Source organism: Pseudoliparis swirei, unplaced genomic scaffold (genome assembly GCF_029220125.1).
Source record: "Pseudoliparis swirei isolate HS2019 ecotype Mariana Trench unplaced genomic scaffold, NWPU_hadal_v1 hadal_25, whole genome shotgun sequence".
Taxonomy (NCBI): domain Eukaryota; kingdom Metazoa; phylum Chordata; class Actinopteri; order Perciformes; family Liparidae; genus Pseudoliparis; species Pseudoliparis swirei.
Window position 1 is genome coordinate 1068289 of NW_026613261.1, and position 18664 is coordinate 1086952.

The window sequence follows — 18664 nt, forward strand, 5'->3', positions numbered from 1 at the left end:
GGTTCTGTTAACTCCGGTTCCCCTCATGGACCTGCACTACGGGGTCCATGAGCGGGTCTTCTTTCCATTGTCCTCCTGAAGTGGATCGGACTTCCCTTTGAGCCTCCGGGCCGCCTGGGGCCCGCCGGGCTCTTCAAACCCCAGAACCACCGGCGGCTGAGCGGAGGCTGAAGGAGGCTGAAGGAGGCCTTTGTCCACGGGATGATTGAGAGTCTTTGTACCGGCGGCGCGAGCCAGGAGTCCAATGGTGTGAGGCGGCAGAGAGACCTCCATTGTGGACCCATTGTGGGCCCATTGTGTGCCCATTGTGGGCCCATTGTGGACCCATTATGGACTCCGTATGAAGCTGAGGCCCGTTAGCATTTTGGACTCGGCTTTATGGCTATGAAACAGATCCTTAGATTTCACTAAATCCTTTTTCCATTTGAATGTCAAAACATGTGCAACATCTAGTTTCCTCCATCTAGTTTCCTCCATCTAGTTTCCTCCATCTAGTTTCCTCCATCTAGTTTCCTCCATCTGGTTTCCTCCATCTAGTTTCCTCCATCTTGTTCCCTCCATCTAGTTTCCTCCATCTAGTTTCCTCCATCTAGTTTCCTCCATCTTGTTTCCTCCATCTAGTTTCCTCCATCTAGTTTCCTCCATCTTGTTTCCTCCATCTAGTTTCCTCCATCTAGTTTCCTCCATCTAGTTTCCTCCATCTAGTTTCCTCCATCTGGTTTCCTCCATCTAGTTTCCTCCATCTTGTTTCCTCCATCTAGTTTCCTCCATCTTGTTTCCTCCATCTAGTTTCCTCCATCTTGTTTCCTCCATCTAGTTTCCTCCATCTTGTTCCCTCCATCTTTCTGGCATTTTTATGCATCGACAGATTTAATATTTCAAACGAGAAACAGGTCTCTGCTCCTAATAAGCCTGATTTAATGTGGCGTTGAAGACTCCCCCCCCCCCCCCCCACCGAGTAGACAGATGGTGAAACCCATGAAGAAGTGTGTGTGTGTGTGTGTGTCTGTGTGTGTGTGTGTGTGTGTGTGTTCAGCCTCCATTCAGTGCTCTCTGCAGGACTCGTCTACCTGCAGCTCTTAGTCACATGGGATGTGATGGAGTCATCTACAAAGATGTTCTACGTGTCACATGTTACGTGTTACGTGTCACATGTTACGTGTTACGTGTCACACGTCACATGTTACGTGTCACACGTTACGTGTTACGTGTCACGTGTTACGTGTCACATGTTACGTGTCACGTGTCACGTGTTACGTGTCACATGTTACGTGTCACGTGTTACATGTCACGTGTTACGTGTCACATGTTACGTGTCACGTGTTACGTGTCACATGTTACGTGTCACATGTTACGTGTTACATATTACGTGTCACATGTTACATGTCACATGTTACGTGTCACATGTTACATGTTACATATTACGTGTCACATGTTACGTGTCACATGTTACGTGTCACGTGTTACAACACGCTTTACATCTCAAACAACCTTCATACCAGAAGTTTCTGCTCAATTTTCCTACGAAAAGCCGGCGAAACGCGTCTGTTATTCCCACTCGTTACATCCATGTAGTCCTTTCAAAATAAAGTCCTCCTGAGTCGGAACATTGTGGTTCCTCTCCGAGAGAGGGAACCCTCGTGCTGCGAGGTTCCCCCGAGGACCAGCATGCAACCTGGTCCACAACGGTTCCACAAGCATCTTCTTCTTCTGGCTCTCTTCGTTTCACGACAGCTAATGCACAAGATGTCAGATTCTGCACAGAATGCATGAATTAATAAATAATTAGCAAAAGGAAAGAAGAGGAGCTCAACATGCTCTTCGTCTCTTTGACTAAACCTCTTTTATCTTTCTGTTCCTCAGAGGCCAGAGATCCAAAATGGGAGGCAAGCTCAGCAAAAAGAAGAAGGGCTACAACGTGAACGACGACAAGGCCAAAGACAACGACGCCGCGGCGGAGGAGAGCGAAGAGCCGAAGGACGCCAAAGATGAGGCCGCGGCCGCCGCCGACGCCAAGGAGGTAGCCAACGACACGGCGGTGGCCGCGGAGCCGCCGGCGGACGCAGCGGTGACCGAGGAGGAGGAGAAGAAAGACGCCGCCCCCGCCGCCAAGGAGCCCGAGAAACCCGCCGCCGCCAACGCCGAGCCCAAAAAAGAAGCGCCCAAAAGCGCAGAGCCCGCCAAGGCCGAGGAGAAACCGGCGGCCCCGGCCAAAGAATCGTCCCCCGCCGCTGCCAAGGAGCCCGAGTCTAAGGCCGCAGCTCCCGCCCCGGTGGTCGAGAGTAAAGATGAGGCCGCCGCCAAAAAGACTGAGGCCCCCTCGGCACCAGCAGCCAAAGCCGAGGCCCCAGCCGCCGTTAACCCCAAGCCCACTGAGGCGTCAGCGGCGCCGACTCCCGCACCTGCAAAGGAGGCCGCCACCCCTGCAGCCGCCACCCCTGCAGCCGCCCCTGCAGCCGCCACCCCTGCAGCCGCCCCTGCAGCCGCACCTGCAGCCGCCCTTGCAGCCACACCTGCAGCCGCCCCTGCAGCCGCCACCCCTGCAGCCGCCCCTGCAGCCGCACCTGCAGCCGCCCCTGCAGCCGCCCCTGCAGCCGCCACCCCTGCAGCCGCCCCTGCAGCCGCCCCTGTAGCCGCCCCTGCAGCCGCACCTGCAGCCGCCCCTGTAGCCGCCCCTGCAGCCGCACCTGCAGCCGCCGTAGCCGCTGCCCCCAGTTCATCAGCAGCCGCCGAGCCTCCGGCCAAGGAGGCGACCGCCGCAGTGCCACCGAGCAAGGAGCAAACCGTAGCAGTTCAAGATTAATGGACAGCTTCTTTTGGGGAAAAATATGAAGTTCCTAACTCGACGACAGTGAAGATAAAAATTTAAGTAAATATACACAAATTAAATTAACCAGCCCACCTATGTGATGATGATGATAATAATAATAACTGTAATGATAATGAATTATTGATTGAAGACTGGAGCAAAGCACCGGGAGAAGTTTCCCACCACTGCAGATGATTATTGCTCTTATCATTATTATTGTTATGTTTTACTCTTTACTTTCCTGCTGTAGTATTTTAACTTTGAATACGAGTCTGTGTCGGCCATCTCCGCCTCGCCATCCCACATCCATCGTCCGGACGCTTAACCCGACCCCCTTCTGGCTCGCAGTGGATTTCAGAAGATCAAAGATTGGGGTCAAAAATGGGACTTGAGGAAAAGACAGGAAATAAATCACTTTACCAGCCGGACCGCCTCAACCCGGGTTCCTCCGGTCTTTCTCCTGGTTCCCTTTTTTTTTTACCCCAAAAGGGAGTTTACATCTCTTTGAATCTCTTGTGAGGAGTTTGAATGAGGAGTCTAGATCTCCTGGGAGGATTGAGGACCCTCCGGCTTCCTGAAGACTGTCGGCGGTCGCACCAAGCAGAACTCTGCAGAGCGAAACACGTTCTTAGGCATATAAAAACATAAAAGACGTAGGAATTTTTTCAGATAAGCTTCTAGATTTTGTACTGGAACCCTTGGCTATATTGTAAGTGAACTAAGAGGGTTTTTTAACATTTGTAAAACACTTCTGCAGAGCCTCGCTGGACCCGATCCCCCTCGGTGTTCTCAGAAAGTCAGAGAGAAGTCTCTGATCCTCCAGTAGGGAACCGATGAGATGGTCTAGAAGACGTTACCCGGGTGCGACCGGCTCCACGTCCTACAGGTGGCCCCAGGAGGCCCCGTCGATGACGGGTCAAACTCGGGAGTTAGCGCTCTCTCCTGGGGTCGTCTTCTGTTCCCGGACTGAAAGAAGGACTCGGGTCCTTCACTTCCTCCAGTAAAAGTAAACAAATACCAATTAATTTGCATTTGGGAGACAACATTCTAATCAAAGCTCCTTCAACCAGTGGATCCTTTTTAAACTGGCACCACCAGGGAAACCTTCATGTTAATAAACCAGTGGACCAGTTTGAAACCAGACCGGCGGCTCTCGAGACCCGATCCCTCGTCTACCGGCCGACTCCATCTACCGGTCCAGTAGGGATGGACAAAGCCTTGCCCATGAAAATGGGAACTTCTGATTTTGTTAATTTTTCACCCCTTGTGCATTTTCCTTTATTTTCAATCAATATATATATATATATATAGATATACATACATATATATCTATATATATGTATGTATATGTATGACGTGTACATATATGCAGCAGTGGACGTAAATAGGTACTAACTATTACTGTAGAACAAACCTCATATTTACTTCAAGGTGAAAGTACTAAAAGGACAAAGTTTACTCTGAGCTGTAAGAAGGTTTTCATGAGTGGAAATGTCATATATTGAGATTAATAACGTAAAATGGAGTAAATCGGATCCATTTCTGTTCTATCGGACTGAACACGAGAGTGTTTCTTCAAAAAGGAACTACTGTTTAAACCCCCCACACATTTGAGGTCAAACCTAGCGTCCACCTTGGCACATATGTAGATGTACACGTACACATGTTGATATTTATTCATCTTTCAGTTCCAACTGCCGGCTGCGGTTTCCTCCCGGCTCTCGACCCGTAGCATCGCGACCCGGCGGAGCGTCGCTCGGCTCGCGTTCCCTCCTCTCGACTCAGTAACTTGCATGTCCGTGGTTGGGTGAACCTGTAGTCCTGTCTTTTTGGTCAAGTGGAAACAAATAAAATACAAACAAAAAAATTCTCGGTCTGCATCCATGGCAACGACAGTCGATATTTCCATCCCGTGTTCTCGCCACCGCTATCTCTCCGCACCACACGTTCATTCAAAAGACAACAACAATCGTAAAAGATGGTCTGGAACTCGATGCATTCGAACTTCTATGTACTTGTATAAATGGTGCAACGGTAATAAAATGTAAGAAATTGACTGAAACTCGAGGATTTCTGTGCAAGTCAACTTTTTTTTCATGCACTCACAAGTTCAATGAAATGGCAAATGACAACGTGTTGCTTCATCTCTCTATATCTCTATATCGTCACACTTGGACACATCGGGGGGTCCAAAGGGCTTCTTTCCTGCAGGGCTGAGGTTCTAACCAGAACTCTGCTCCAGAAGAACCCTTTTTGGGGTTCTTGTAAGTCCGAGGGATCCATTGAGAGACCTTTTCATCCAAAGAATCCTTATTGGTAGAAAGAGTTCTTCAAGGATTGCTGAAGACCACACTCTCAAGATTCAAGATTCAAGATTCAAGATTCAAGATGTTTTATTTGTCACATACACACACAGGGTGTGCAGTGAAATGAAAGTGGCAATGCTCAGCAGGAATGTGCAAGGGCAACAAGTACACACTATTTACAAATAAAAAACAACAACACAATATTTACAGTAAGTGTGTGTGTGTGTGTGTGTGTGCCTAAGAGGGGCAGTTGTGTGGGTCTATGTGGGGGTCCTGGTGAGGTCGGAGTTCACAGTCCTGATGGCCTGAGGAAAGAAACTCCGTCTCAGTCTCTCTGTTCTTGCAGCGTGACTACGGAGGCGCCTGCCTGACCGCAGCAGCTGAAACAGTCTGTTGTTGGGGTGGTGAGGATCCTTCATGATCCTGCCGGCTCTGGTTCTGCACCTCCTGGTGTACAAGTCCTGCACGGTGGGGAGTGTAGTTCCAATAGTGCGCTCAGCCGAACGCACTACTCTCTGCAGAGCCTTCCTGTCCTGAGCGGAGCAGTTGCCAAACCAGGCTGTGATGCTTCCTGTCAGGACGCTCTCTACAGCTCCAGAGTAGAAGGACTGAAGGATCCTCTGGGAAACTTTAAATTTCCTCAGCTGCCTGAGGTGGTAGAGGCGCTGCCTTGCCTTTCTCACCAGAGTGTCTGTGTTCGTTGACCATGTCAGATCCTCGGTGATGTGGACTCCCAGGTATTTATACCCGCTCACCCTCTCCACAGTAGTCCCGTTAATCCCCAGTGGTGAGTACGTCCTCTGTTGTTGTGCCCTCCTAAAGTCCACAATCAGCTCCTTAGTTTTGGTGACATTCATGATGAGGCTGTTGTCCTGGCACCAGAGTGACAGATCAGCAACTTCCTCAAAAACCTGAACGAGGACCAGGCTTCTTGTGGGTCACATCAGGCCCCGGCCCATAAGGAACCTATTGAGGAACCCCCGGTGAAATCTAGAGGAAATTCTTGGAATACAAAAGGGTTCGTGGTACAAGCCCCCCAAGATAGTTTTTAGATGAAAACCATGAGATATAAAAGGGGTCTTCGGACGGACCCCTTGAGTGGGTTAGAGAAGAAACCCACGAAATGTATGAAGGGATCTTGATAGAACCCCCAGAGGGTGACACAGGATACCCTTGGGATATGCAAGGGGTCTCAATGGATTGGGGGGTTATAGAAGAAGCTCTTGGGAGGGTTCTGGTTCTGGTGATGATATTCGTAACTCCAGATCCAGACATGTTCTTCAGTTGTCGACGGAGACCAACGTTCTAAACGTCACTGATGCGCCACCGACTCGGCAACGTCGAGCAATCGGTATCTTGGCGGTGGCCGGAGTGGCATCTCGTGAGGGTGCTCCAAGGTGGTCTCCGTCATGTGACCGGTCCGGCCTGAGGGAAGACTCTGGGTCAAAGAGAGGTTCTTAAAAACGTGTTGTTCTGGTTTCCCGTTCATAAAACGCGATGTTCCTTCTGGCCACGCCCTCGACAACCCTCGGCAACAGCGGACGGTTGATGTCTTTATCTCTTCCCCTTTTCTCGCAGCACTGCTCTCTCTCTCTCTTTCTCTCCTCTCCTCTCTCTCTCTCTCCCTCTCTCTCTCTCTCTCTCTCTCTCTCTCTCTCTCTCTCTCTCTCTCTCTCTCTCTCTCTCTCTCTCTCTCTCTCTCTCTCGCTCTCTCTCTCCCTCTTTCTCTCTGTCTCTCTCTCCCTCTCTCTCTCTCCCTCTTTCTCTCTCTCTCCATCCAGACCACCTCATACCACCTCCTCTCACCTCCTCCCACCTCCTCCCACCTCCTACCACGTCCTACGACCTCCTCTCACCTCCTCCCACCTCCTCCCACCTCCTACCACCTATTCCCACCTCCTACCACCTCCTACCACCTCCTACGACCTCCTACGACCTCCTCTCACCTCCTCCCACCTCCTCCCACCTCCTACCACCTCCTACCACCTCCTACGACCTCCTACGACCTCCTCTCACCTCCTACCACCTCCTCCCACCTCCTACCACCTATTCCCACCTCCTACCACCTCCTACGACCTCCTCCCACCTCCTACCACCTCCTCCCACCTCCTACCACCTCCTACCACCTCCTCCCACCTCCTACGACCTCCTCCCACCTCCTCCCACCTCCTCCCTCCTCCTACCACCTCCTACCACCTCCTACGACCTCCTACGACCTCCTCCCACCTCCTACCACCTCCTCCCACCTCCCCCCACCTCCTACCACCTATTCCCACCTCCTACCACCTCCTACGACCTCCGACGACCTCCTCCCACCTCCTACCACCTCCTCCCACCTCCTCTCACCTCCTCCCACCTCCTACCACCTCCTCTCACCTCCTCCCACCTCCTACCACCTCCTACGACCTCCTCCCACCTCCTACGACCTCCCACCTCCTCCCACCTCCTACCACCTATTCCCACCTCCTACCACCTCCTACCACCTCCTACGACCTCCTCCCACCTCCTACCACCTCCTCCCACCCCCTCCCACCTCCTACCACCTATTCCCACCTCCTACCACCTCCTACGACCTCCTACGACCTCCTCTCACCTCCTCCCACCTCCTACCACCTATTCCCACCTCCTCCCACCTTCTCCCACCTCCTACCACCTCCTACGACCTCCTACGACCTCCTCTCACCTCCTCCCACCTCCTCCCACCTCCTACCACCTCCTCCCACCTCCTACCACCTATTCCCACCTCCTACCACCTCCTACCACCTCCTACGACCTCCTCCCTCCTCCTACCACCTCCTACCACCTCCTACGAACTCCTACGACCTCCTCTCACCTCCTCCCACCTCCTACCACCTCCTACCACCTCCTCCCACCTCCTACCACCTCCTACCACCTATTCCCACCTCCTACCACCTCCTACCACCTCCTACGACCTCCTCCCACCTCCTCCCACCTCCTCCCACCTCCTACCACCTCCTACGACGTCCTACGACCTCCTCTCACCTCCTCCCACCTCCTCCCACCTCCTACGACCTCCTCCCACCTCCTCCCACCTCCTACGACCTCCTCCCACCTCCTACCACCTCCTCCCACCTACTACCACCTCCTACCACCTCATCCCACCTCCTCCCACCTCCTCCCACCTCCTACCACCTCCTACTACAATACTGAGCTCCTCTCTCCTCTCCTCTCTCCTTATGGACGCTTAGGATACACTGAGCTCCTCTCCTCTCCTCTCTCCTTATGGACGTTTAGGATACACTGAGCTCCTCTCCTCTCTCCTTATGGACGCTTAGGATACACTGAGCTCCTCTCTCCTCTCCTCTCTCCTTATGGACGCTTAGGAGACACTGAGCTCCTCTCTCCTCTCCTCTCTCCTTATGGACGTTTAGGATACACTGAGCTCCTCTCTCCTCTCTCCTTATGGACGCTTAGGATACACTGAGCTCCTCTCTCCTCTCCTCTCTCCTTATGGACGCTTAGGATACACTGAGCTCCTCTCTCCTCTCTCCTTATGGACGCTTAGGATACACTGAGCTCCTCTCTCCTCTCTCCTTATGGACGTTTAGGATACACTGAGCTCCTCTCTCCTTATGGACGCTTAGGATACACTGAGCTCCTCTCTCCTCTCCTCTCTCCTTATGGACGCTTAGGATACACTGAGCTCCTCTCTCCTCTCCTCTCTCCTTATGGACGCTTAGGATACACTGAGCTCCTCTCCTCTCCTCTCTCCTTATGGACGCTTAGGATACACTGAGCTCCTCTCTCCTCTCTCCTTATGGACGTTTAGGATACACTGAGCTCCTCTCTCCTCTCCTCTTTCCTTATGCACGTTTAGGATACACTGAGCTCCTCTCTCCTCTTTCCTTATGGACGTTTAGGATACACTGAGCTCCTCTCTCCTCTCCTCTCTCCTTATGAACGCTTTGGATACACTGAGCTCCTCTCTCCTCTCCTCTCTCCTTATGGACGCTTTGGATACACTGAGCTCCTCTCTCCTCTCCTCTCTCCTTATGGACGCTTTGGATACACTGAGCTCCTCTCTCCTGTCCTCTCTCCTTATGGACGTTTAGGATACACTGAGCTCCTCTCTCCTCTCCTCTTTCCTTATGCACGTTTAGGATACACTGAGCTCCTCTCTCCTCTTTCCTTATGGACGTTTAGGATACACTGAGCTCCTCTCTCCTCTCCTCTCTCCTTATGGACGCTTTGGATACACTGAGCTCCTCTCTCCTGTCCTCTCTCCTTATGGACGTTTAGGATACACTGAGCTCCTCTTTCCTCTCCTCTTTCCTTATGGACGCTTTGGATACACTGAGCTCCTCTCTCCTCTTTCCTTATGGACGTTTAGGATACACTGAGCTCCTCTCTCCTCTCCTCTCTCCTTATGGACGCTTAGGATACACTGAGCTCCTCTCTCCTCTCCTCTCTCCTTATCAGAATCAGAAATCAGAAATCAGAAACAGTTTTATTGCCAGGAATGTTTACACAAACGAGGAATTTTTTTTGGTGGAAGGTGCAACATTTGGACATGACAAACAAACAACAATCAACACGACAGAAAGACAACAAATAATGTGAAAGTGTTTGGGTGTGTGCTTCAAGTGGTGTGTTTTAGTTAAAAGTGTATGTTACGCGTGGCGTGTGTTTAAGTTAAAGTGCATGCAAATAAAGTGGCATGTGTGTGGAGGCCTCAAGTTAAAGTGCATGTTAAAGTGACGTGGGTGGTGGAGGGCAGAAGAAGGAGGAGGAGTGGGAGGAAGAGGGAGGAGGAGGAAGAGGAAGGAGAGGGAAGAAGGAGGAGAGAGGAAGGTGGAAGAAGAGGTGGTAGTCCTGGGGATGACAGTCAGTCAGTCCGGGTTCCATTGCTGAGCCCGACTGCCGACGGGAAAAAGCCTTTGGTGTGGTGGATGGTCTTTGTCCTTATGGACGCAGCCTCCTCCCGAGGAGGGACTCGAACAGGGAGTGTCCAGGGTGGGAGGGGTCAGCGACAATCTTTCTGGCCCGCTTCAGTGACCTGGAAGTGAACAGGACCTGGAGGGAAGGCAGATTGCAGCCGATAACCCTCTCGGCCGAGCGGATGATGCTCTGCAGCCTGCGCTTGTCTTTGGCTGTGGCTGCAGGGTGCCAGACGGTGATGGAGGAGCAGATGATGGACTCAACGATGGCCGTGTAGAATTGTACCATCATTCTCCTTGGCAGGTTGAATTTCCTCAGCTGCCTCAGGAAGAACATCCTCTGCTGGGCCTTCTTGGTGATGGAGCCGATGTTCAGCTCCCACTTGAGGTCCTGGGAGATGATGGAGCCCAGGAAGCGGACGGACTCCACAGCGTTTAGGATACACTGAGCTCCTCTCTCCTCTCTCCTTATGGATGCTTTGGATACACTGAGCTCCTCTCTCCTCTTTCCTTATGGACGTTTAGGATACACTGAGCTCCTCTCTCCTCTCTCCTTATGGATGCTTAGGATACACTGAGCTCCTCTCTCCTCTCCTCTCTCCTTATGGACGCTTAGGATACACTGAGCTCCTCTTTCCTCTCCTCTTTCCTTATGGACGCTTTGGATACACTGAGCTCCTCTCTCCTCTTTCCTTATGGACGTTTAGGATACACTGAGCTCCTCTCTCCTCTCCTCTCTCCTTAAGGACGCTTAGGATACACTGAGCTCCTCTCTCCTCTCTCCTTATGGACGCTTAGGATACACTGAGCTCCTCTCTCCTCTCCTCTCTCCTTATGGACGCTTAGGATACACTGAGCTCCTCTCTCCTCTCTCCTTATGGACGTTTAGGATACACTGAGCTCCTCTCTCCTCTCCTCTTTCCTTATGCACGTTTAGGATACACTGAGCTCCTCTCTCCTCTTTCCTTATGGACGTTTAGGATACACTGAGCTCCTCTCTCCTCTCCTCTCTCCTTATGGACGCTTTGGATACACTGAGCTCCTCTCTCCTCTCTCCTTATGGACGTTTAGGATACACTGAGCTCCTCTCTCCTCTCCTCTCTCCTTATGGACGCTTTGGATACACTGAGCACCTCTCTCCTCTCTCCTTATGGACGTTTAGGATACACTGAGCTCCTCTCTCCTCTCTCCTTATGGACGCTTAGGATACACTGAGCTCCTCTCTCCTCTCCTCTCTCCTTCTGGATGAATGTCATCTCTCCATCACATCAGTAACTCTGCTTCCTCTCCTGAGTCCTTGTGACTTCACGTCTCAGAGGGTCCATTGGACCTGCTGGTCTGATGTCATGGCGCTGCTGAAGCCCCGCCCACTCCTCCTCTACCTCCATCTGATGGATCATGGAGGTCTGGATCGTGGTCCATGACAACATTTTTCGATTTTCTTAAGAGTTGTTCCCCTCCGATGTGAGGACCACGACGTAGAACCATGACAGAGAACCATGAGGGAGAACCCTGCCGTAGAACCCTGAGGAAGAACCAAAGGGCCGAGCTGTAAATAACTCCGGAGCTCTTCATGTCAACACAACAATCCCGTCGAGAAATCAGCGGGAAAGAAAAAGTCCACCGGCGGCCGATTGGTCCGTGGAGCTTCCTGATTGGCTGCGGAGGCCGACTCCCGCCTAGCAACAGGCACAAGTGCAGCACGCCCCCACCCCACACCACCCCTCTTGTCTTCCCTGTGGGGGAGCAGCTGATGGATGGAGCATGTGGAGAGAGAGAGGGAGTGAGGGAGAGAGAGAGAGAGAAGAGAGAGAGAGAGGGAGAGGGAGTGAGGGAGAGAGAGAGAGAGAGAGAGGGAGAGAGAGGAGAGAGATTTTTTTGATTTTTGAAAAACACTTTATTTTCACATTTTCTCAGCTTTTACATAGCTTTAAAAATAAAGTGCTTTAAAAAATTAAGTTGTTAAAAATAAAAAACACCACAACCAAAAAATAAAACATTAAAAACAAATAAAACATGTTTTACCTCATAAAAAGTGGTGCAAACTCCAGCTCCTCTTCCACCACAGAGCAAACAATACCGTTAAAACACCAGCGTTGTTTAAAAGCATCCAGGTCTCCAATGTGTTTATAAAATCTGAACTCCAGCCAGAGTCTGGCTCTGATGTTACAGAGCCACACTGCCTTGGCCTCCTGCCCCTCTCTGTTTTCCACCCGGGACTTCCTTGTTAAATAAATGGCCATTTTGGCTTCGCCAGATAAAAAATTAAGGAGCTGCCATTTTTCTTTTTCCGTCTTTTTGTAGGCAGCTCCCATGATAAAAACCTTCTCTGTAAAGCCACATTAAAAGACTAAAACCAATGTTAAAAGAGCGAAGAAACTCAAAAGTCTCTTACACTCGTTAAAAACATGGTAAATAGTCTCCGGAGGTCACAGAAGGGCACTGGCTCAGGACAGCGGGATTGATTACCGAAATAAAAGCGTTGGACGCGACAGCACCGTGTAAAATCCGCCACTGGAGGTCAGCGGTCCTTTTCTTTAGGGGAGGCTTGTATAGGACCCCCCACTGCGGGCCAGGGCCTCCATGCCCAAGTCTCTCTGACCACACAGTGGGCGGTCTGTTGCACAGTCTGGACCTGTTAATGCTCTTCACGAGGTTAAAATACAAAGTCTTCTTGTCTGCTTTGTTCAGTGTGCAGTTTTCTGGGTGGCTCGTTCTTAGCAGGGGGCCGGTGAGTCCCCCTAGCCCCGGGCTGAGGGAGATGTCTGGGAAGGGGTCTGCAGGGTCCGGCTCTGCTCTCTGCTGGCTGTAGTCGTTGAGGAGGCTCCTCTCCAACCCGGTCAGCCTCTGCCTCCACAGCTCCAGGAGCCTCCTCGCCACCCGGTCGGAATGCATCCCCAGCAGGCAGCCCAGGGCCGGGGGTCGCTCAGCCGGCCCCCCTGCGTCCACCAACTGCTGCAGGGAAAGAGTCTTTGTTCGCAGCAGCGCCCCCGTTAGTCCAGGGGTGACGCTGCTGCTAATGTCCATTCTCGCTTTATAAATTAATGGTTCTCTCAACAACCAGAACAGAGAGTCAGACTGTGAGCACCTTTCGTGTTTAAAAAGGGCCCACGACTTAAAAACACCCTGATAAAAAGGAGGCAGCCCACTTAGTTTTAAAAAGCTGGGGTCTATTAAAAACAGAGCAGTATCCAGCCCCAGGTTGTCAGCACGTCTGAGGATGCAGCTGGCCACGTCTCGCCACACTAAAAACCCCGGACTCGTTAAAAACTTCTGAACAAACTGTAATCTAAAAGTGGCCGTCCGGCTGGCCAGGTGGACAAGGCCCTGTCCCCCCTCCTCTCTGGCTAAAAACAGCACCCCCTGTGGCACCCAGTGTAGACCCTCCCAAAAGAAATCCACCATCTTCTTTTGTATGTTGGCTAAGAAGCCCGAGGGAGGGTCTAAAACTGTCAACCTGTGCCACAGTTGGGATGCAATAAGATTGTTTAAAACCAGTACTCTACCTTTAAAAGACATCTGGGGAGCAGCCACTTCCACTTGGAAAGTTTCCCTCTATCTTCTCTGTGACGCCTCCCAGTTCTTCTGGACCATGCTCGGTTTCCCAGGTATATTCCTAAATATTTAAAACCGTCCGTCTTCCATATGAGTTTTGTGGAAGAACCGGAGGCCGCCACGCCACTCCCCCACAGCGAGGGCTTCGCTTTTCTTCCAGTTCACCCTCGCTGATGATGCCGTGCTAAAATCATGTACTATTTGATTTAAAAGGTTTACATCTTTTTGGCTTTTAATAAAAACAACGACGTCGTCGGCATACGCCGATAAAATCATTCTTCCATTAAAACCAGGTAAAACTAAACCATGCAGGCTAGAGCGTATTTTAATGAGGAGGGGCTCGAGGGAGAGTGCGTAGAGCATCCCGGACAGAGCACAGCCCTGCCGGACCCCTCTACCCACTCTAAAAGGAGCACACAGCCTGCCGTTTATCTTCAGCACACTCTCAACATTACTGTACAACACCTTGATCTTAGCTATGAAGCCAGCGCTGAACCCAAACTTCCCCAGAACTTTCCAGAGGAAGCCGTGTTCAACGCGAACAAAAGCCTTTTCCTGATCTAGAGAAATCAGACCAGTATCCATACCCAACGAGCTGGAGACCTCCAAAACGTCCCGAATGAGGTGGACGTTGTCCACCATGGACCTGCCGGGCACACAGTATGTCTGGTCCCGATGGAGGACCTGCTCCATAGCTCCCCTCAGCCTGGAGGCGAGGACCCTGGACAGAAGCTTGTAATCCACACACAGCAGAGACACAGGGCGCCAGTTACCGATGTCCTGCGGGTTTCCTTTTTTCGGCAGTAGCGTCAGCACTGCCCTCCGGCAGGACACCGGCATGGAACCAGAGGCCAGACTCTCGTTGAAGACGTCTAGGATGTCCCTTCCGAGGACATCCCAGTATTTTTGTAAAACTCAGCGGGAGGCCGTCGATCCGGGCGCGCCCTCCTGCATTCCCTGCAGGGCAGCTTTCAGCTCTTGGGGTTATGGGTCTGTCGAGCTCCTCATTAGTCTCCTCGGAGACCTGAGGCAGCTCCCACAGAGCCCTCCGTGACTCTCCCTCCTCCCTATACTCAGTGGCATAAAGGGAGGAGTAAAACCCCACCGCTCGCTTCCGGATCTGGCTTGGCTCCACAACCGGCTGCCCTGCGTCCGTCAGCAGTGAGTGGATCACTCGCCTGCCCACCCTCTTCTCCAGGCCGAAGAAGAAGCTAGAGGAGTGTCCATCTCCGCGATGGTCTGGAATCGGGACCTGACCAGTGCGCCTTGTACTTTAACTGAACAGGTCGGCGAGCCGCTTTTACTTTTGAGGACTTCAATATGTCCTCGATCTCCTGTGGACTCGCTCAAACTTTCTAGGTCCACTATCTCAGTCTCCAGGTCCTTCATAGATCGGGTGACGTCTCTCGTGACGTTGAAAGTGTGCTGCTGACAAAGGAGCTTAATTTCTACCTTACCACGGTCCCACCACTGCCTAAGATTATTAAAATCACTCTTCCTCAGCCTAAAAATGCCCCAAAAATAAAACAACACCTCTCTAAAATTCCTATCGAAAGTTAAAACTGTATTAAAATGCCAATATGCGCTCCTGGGTAAAAAATTCCTAATAAAAACATGACATAAAACCAAAGAGTGATCAGTAAAACCAGCGAACAATGCTGCACATTTTAAAAATATTAAAATGGTGCTTAAAAACATAAATACGGTCTAACCTGGCTGAGGAGATCCTTCCCTCCCTAACATGGGACCATGTGTACTGTCGGCAGTCCGGATGCATCCTTCTCCACACGTCCACCAGGCCATGAGAATGGACCAGCCTCCTCAGCACCTGCTGTGAAGCTGGATGTGGCTCTGTGTGGTTTCTGTCATTAAAATCATCCTCTGTGCAGTTAAAATCCCCCCCCAAGAATAAAAAATCCTCCGAGGCACAGTCATTTAAAACATCATTAACTTTGGATAAAACAGCTGCCTCTCTGTCCCAGTTGTTGGAGCATAGATATTTATAAAACCACGTTAAAAGGTCGAACCGTGCTTTCTCCAAGAACAGCCTCCCCTCCACGATGTGTTTGACCTCCAGTGACCGCGGGCTGAAGGCCCTGGAGAAGAGGAAGCCCACTCCTCCACTGAGGTTGGTGTTGTGGCTCAGGAGGACTTCCCCCCCCCACTCCCTCCTCCAGTCCCCCTCCTTGGTGCTGTCGCTGTGCGTCTCTTGTAAGAAGAGAACATCGTTGGCTTTCATCTTGTTAAATTCATAAATAGATGTTCTCTTCTTACTGTCCCTCGCTCCATTTACGTTTAAAACTCTGACTCTGAATGTGTTCATTAAAAGAAAAGAGTTTAAAAAACAAATACAACTTAAAACCAACAAATCAAATAAAACACACATTGGAGCTCTCCACCTCCCCCTGCTGGATGCACTCCTTTACTTTGGGTAAAAACTTTTTGATCCTAAAAACCTCTTGTCTGTCTAATTTTTTTCCCCTCATGTGGAAATGGCACGAGTGTACAAAGGCCACGAGGTCAGGGAAGTGATCCTTGACCTCTACTTTTTTTTCCCCTTTTGTTTTGTGCAGAAACAGACTTATCTCATCAGCTGTGTACAGCTTTTGCGTCTGACTACTTGTTAAAAACAGAGGAGAGTCGCTGTCCTCTGACCCCTCCTCGTCACTACTGTCCTCCACCAGCCCCGCCCCCTGACTCCTCCTCCTCACTTCCACCCTGCTGGCCTTGGCCTCGCTGCCGGCGCTCTCGCCACTCTTCTTCCTCTTTGAGGCTCCTTTCTGCCCCCCTGCTTCCTCCTCGTCCATCTCCACCTGCTCCGCCCCCTCCTCCCCTGCACCGTCCTCCTCCACCTCTTCGCCTCCCCCCACCTGTCTTACCCCCTCAATGGGCTTCTCGCCACCACTGTCCTCGTCTTTTTTTTCCTTTTCCTCCTCTTTCTCACTTTCCTCATTATTCTCCACCCCATTCCCCACTTCCACCTCTAAGCCCGTGCCACCATCACCACCATCACCAATATTATTTTTTGTTTTTTAAATCTTTTTTTGTTTTTTCCCCCCTTCTTTTTCTTGTTTTCTTTCCTCCTCCCCACTTCCCACCTCACCCACAGCCTCTACCCCACTGCTCTTGGCAGATCCACCCACATCCCCTCCATTTTTTGGGTCCGCTTTTCCTTCTTTTCCTTTCCTCTCACCGCTCCCGACTCCACCCACAGCCTGCCTTTCACTGCCCTGTCCAGCCTCCCCACCCTCATCCCCACCCTCACCACCCTTGCCCGCATCACCCCCATCACTCACTCCCTCATTCATACCCACCACATGTGTGTCGGGTGCAGCAGCAGTGACGCCGCTCGCCGCGCTCTCCGTTGGAATCGGCGGCGCCGCGAGCCCCGCAGCCGCGGCAGCGGCAGCCGCCTCACCTGCTGTTCCCCACGCTGGTGCAGCGCGGCGTGACGCGCCGGACGGACCCGCGCCGCCCGGACCAGCTGGCGCCGGGTCGCCTCGCTTCGAGCAGACCCTCGCGGTGTGCCCCTCCTCCCCGCAATGAAAGCACTTCATCGCCGATGAAGACGCGTAGACGTTATAGTTAACATCATCTACTCTGACGCTGAAGCGCAGGTTTAACTCCGCGCTCCGGTCGTTGAGTATCATATAAACCGATCTACGATGACTCATGATGTGCTTCATCTCGCTCTCCTTGAACCCCGATGAGATCTCTCTCATCGGGGAGACCAGCTTTCCGTGCCGGGAGAGCTCTCTGCTGAGAAACTCATCGGAGATGAGCGGAGGGACGTTTGAAACGAGGACTCTGGTGGACGGCTGGTCCAGCGGAAACACCTGCACAAACAAATCTCCCACCGAGAGACCCTCCTCCACCACTCGGCTTACCTTCCCCACCTGATCCAGGAAGATCACGACCGAGCCGTTCATCTTGGCGGCGGACTTCACGCTGCTGAACCCGACTTTCTTCCCGACTGCCCGAGCCAATTCCTCCACGCTGCACGAGGAGTCACCGGCAATCTTCATACCGTGTCTCCTCGTGAGCAGCGGGGGGGGAACCGGGGCAAACATTTCTGCCACGCACCGAGCCCGGTGAGGCACCGGCAGCGGGAAGACACCCAGAGAAAAACCCAACTAATCACCAAACAAATTAACCTACTGTGAAACCCAACTAATAAACCACATACACTAAATACACACAACTATGAAAGAACAGAGAAGAGAGAAACACACAGACAAACGCTCCGCAGCTCCCAAACACACACCCTGTCGCTCTGACGCTCAGCGTGAACTGAGAGAGAGAGAGAGAGAGAGAGAGAGAGAGAGAGAGAGGGAGAGGGAGAGAGAAGAGAGAGAGACGAGAGAGAGAGAGGGAGAGAGAGAGAGAGAAGAGAGAGAGAGGGAGAGAGAGAGAGAGAGAGAGAGGAGAGAGAGAGAGAGAGAGAGGGAGAGGGAGGGAGAGAGAGAGAGAGAGAGAGAGAGAGAGAGAGAGAGGAGAGAGAGAGAGAGAGAGGGAGAGAGAGAGAGAGTGAGAGAGAAAGAGAGAGAGGGAGGGAGTGAGGGAGAGAGAGAGGGAGAGGGCGAGAGAGGAGAGAGGGAGGGAGAGAGAGAGAGTGAGAGAGAGAGAGAGAGAGAAGAAGAGAGAGAGGGAGAGGGAGTGAGGGAGAGAGAGAGAAGAGAGAGAGGGAGAGGGAGAGAGAGAGAGAGAGAGAGAGAGAGAGAGAGAGGGGGGAGAGAGCATTGGATGGCATATGTACATGAACATACAAACACATAGTCACAGGGCTGAATATGCACACACACTCACACACACACACACATTAAGGGCATCTTGTCGGTCTTGTGGACTCTTACATAAGGTGTAATATTCATAACTTCCTCTGGGGGAATCAAACACACAACGTTTGTTTGTCAACAATAATCAGAATCAGAATCAGAATCAGAAACAGGTTTATTGCCAAAGAATGAATGTTTTCACAAACAAACGAGGAATTTTTTTTGGTGGAAGGTGCAACATTTGGACATGACAAACAACAATCAACGCAAGGAGGGAGGAGGAGTGGGAGGAAGAGGGAGGAGGAGGAAGAGGAAGGAGCG

The 18664-nt window shown here is 51.7% G+C and overlaps 1 protein-coding gene across 1 annotated transcript in view; it reads left to right on the plus strand.

Annotated features, from left to right (window-relative positions):
• The window catches only part of basp1 (brain abundant, membrane attached signal protein 1), a 16515-nt gene extending 11639 nt beyond the window's left edge, over positions 1-4876 (plus strand). The window contains exon 2 of the mRNA XM_056410570.1: positions 1864-4876. Coding sequence (XP_056266545.1) covers positions 1880-2803 — 924 coding nt within the window. The 5' untranslated portion in view covers positions 1864-1879 and the 3' untranslated portion in view covers positions 2804-4876. The remainder of the gene's footprint in view (positions 1-1863) is intronic.
• The last annotated feature ends 13788 nt before the right edge of the window (positions 4877-18664 follow it).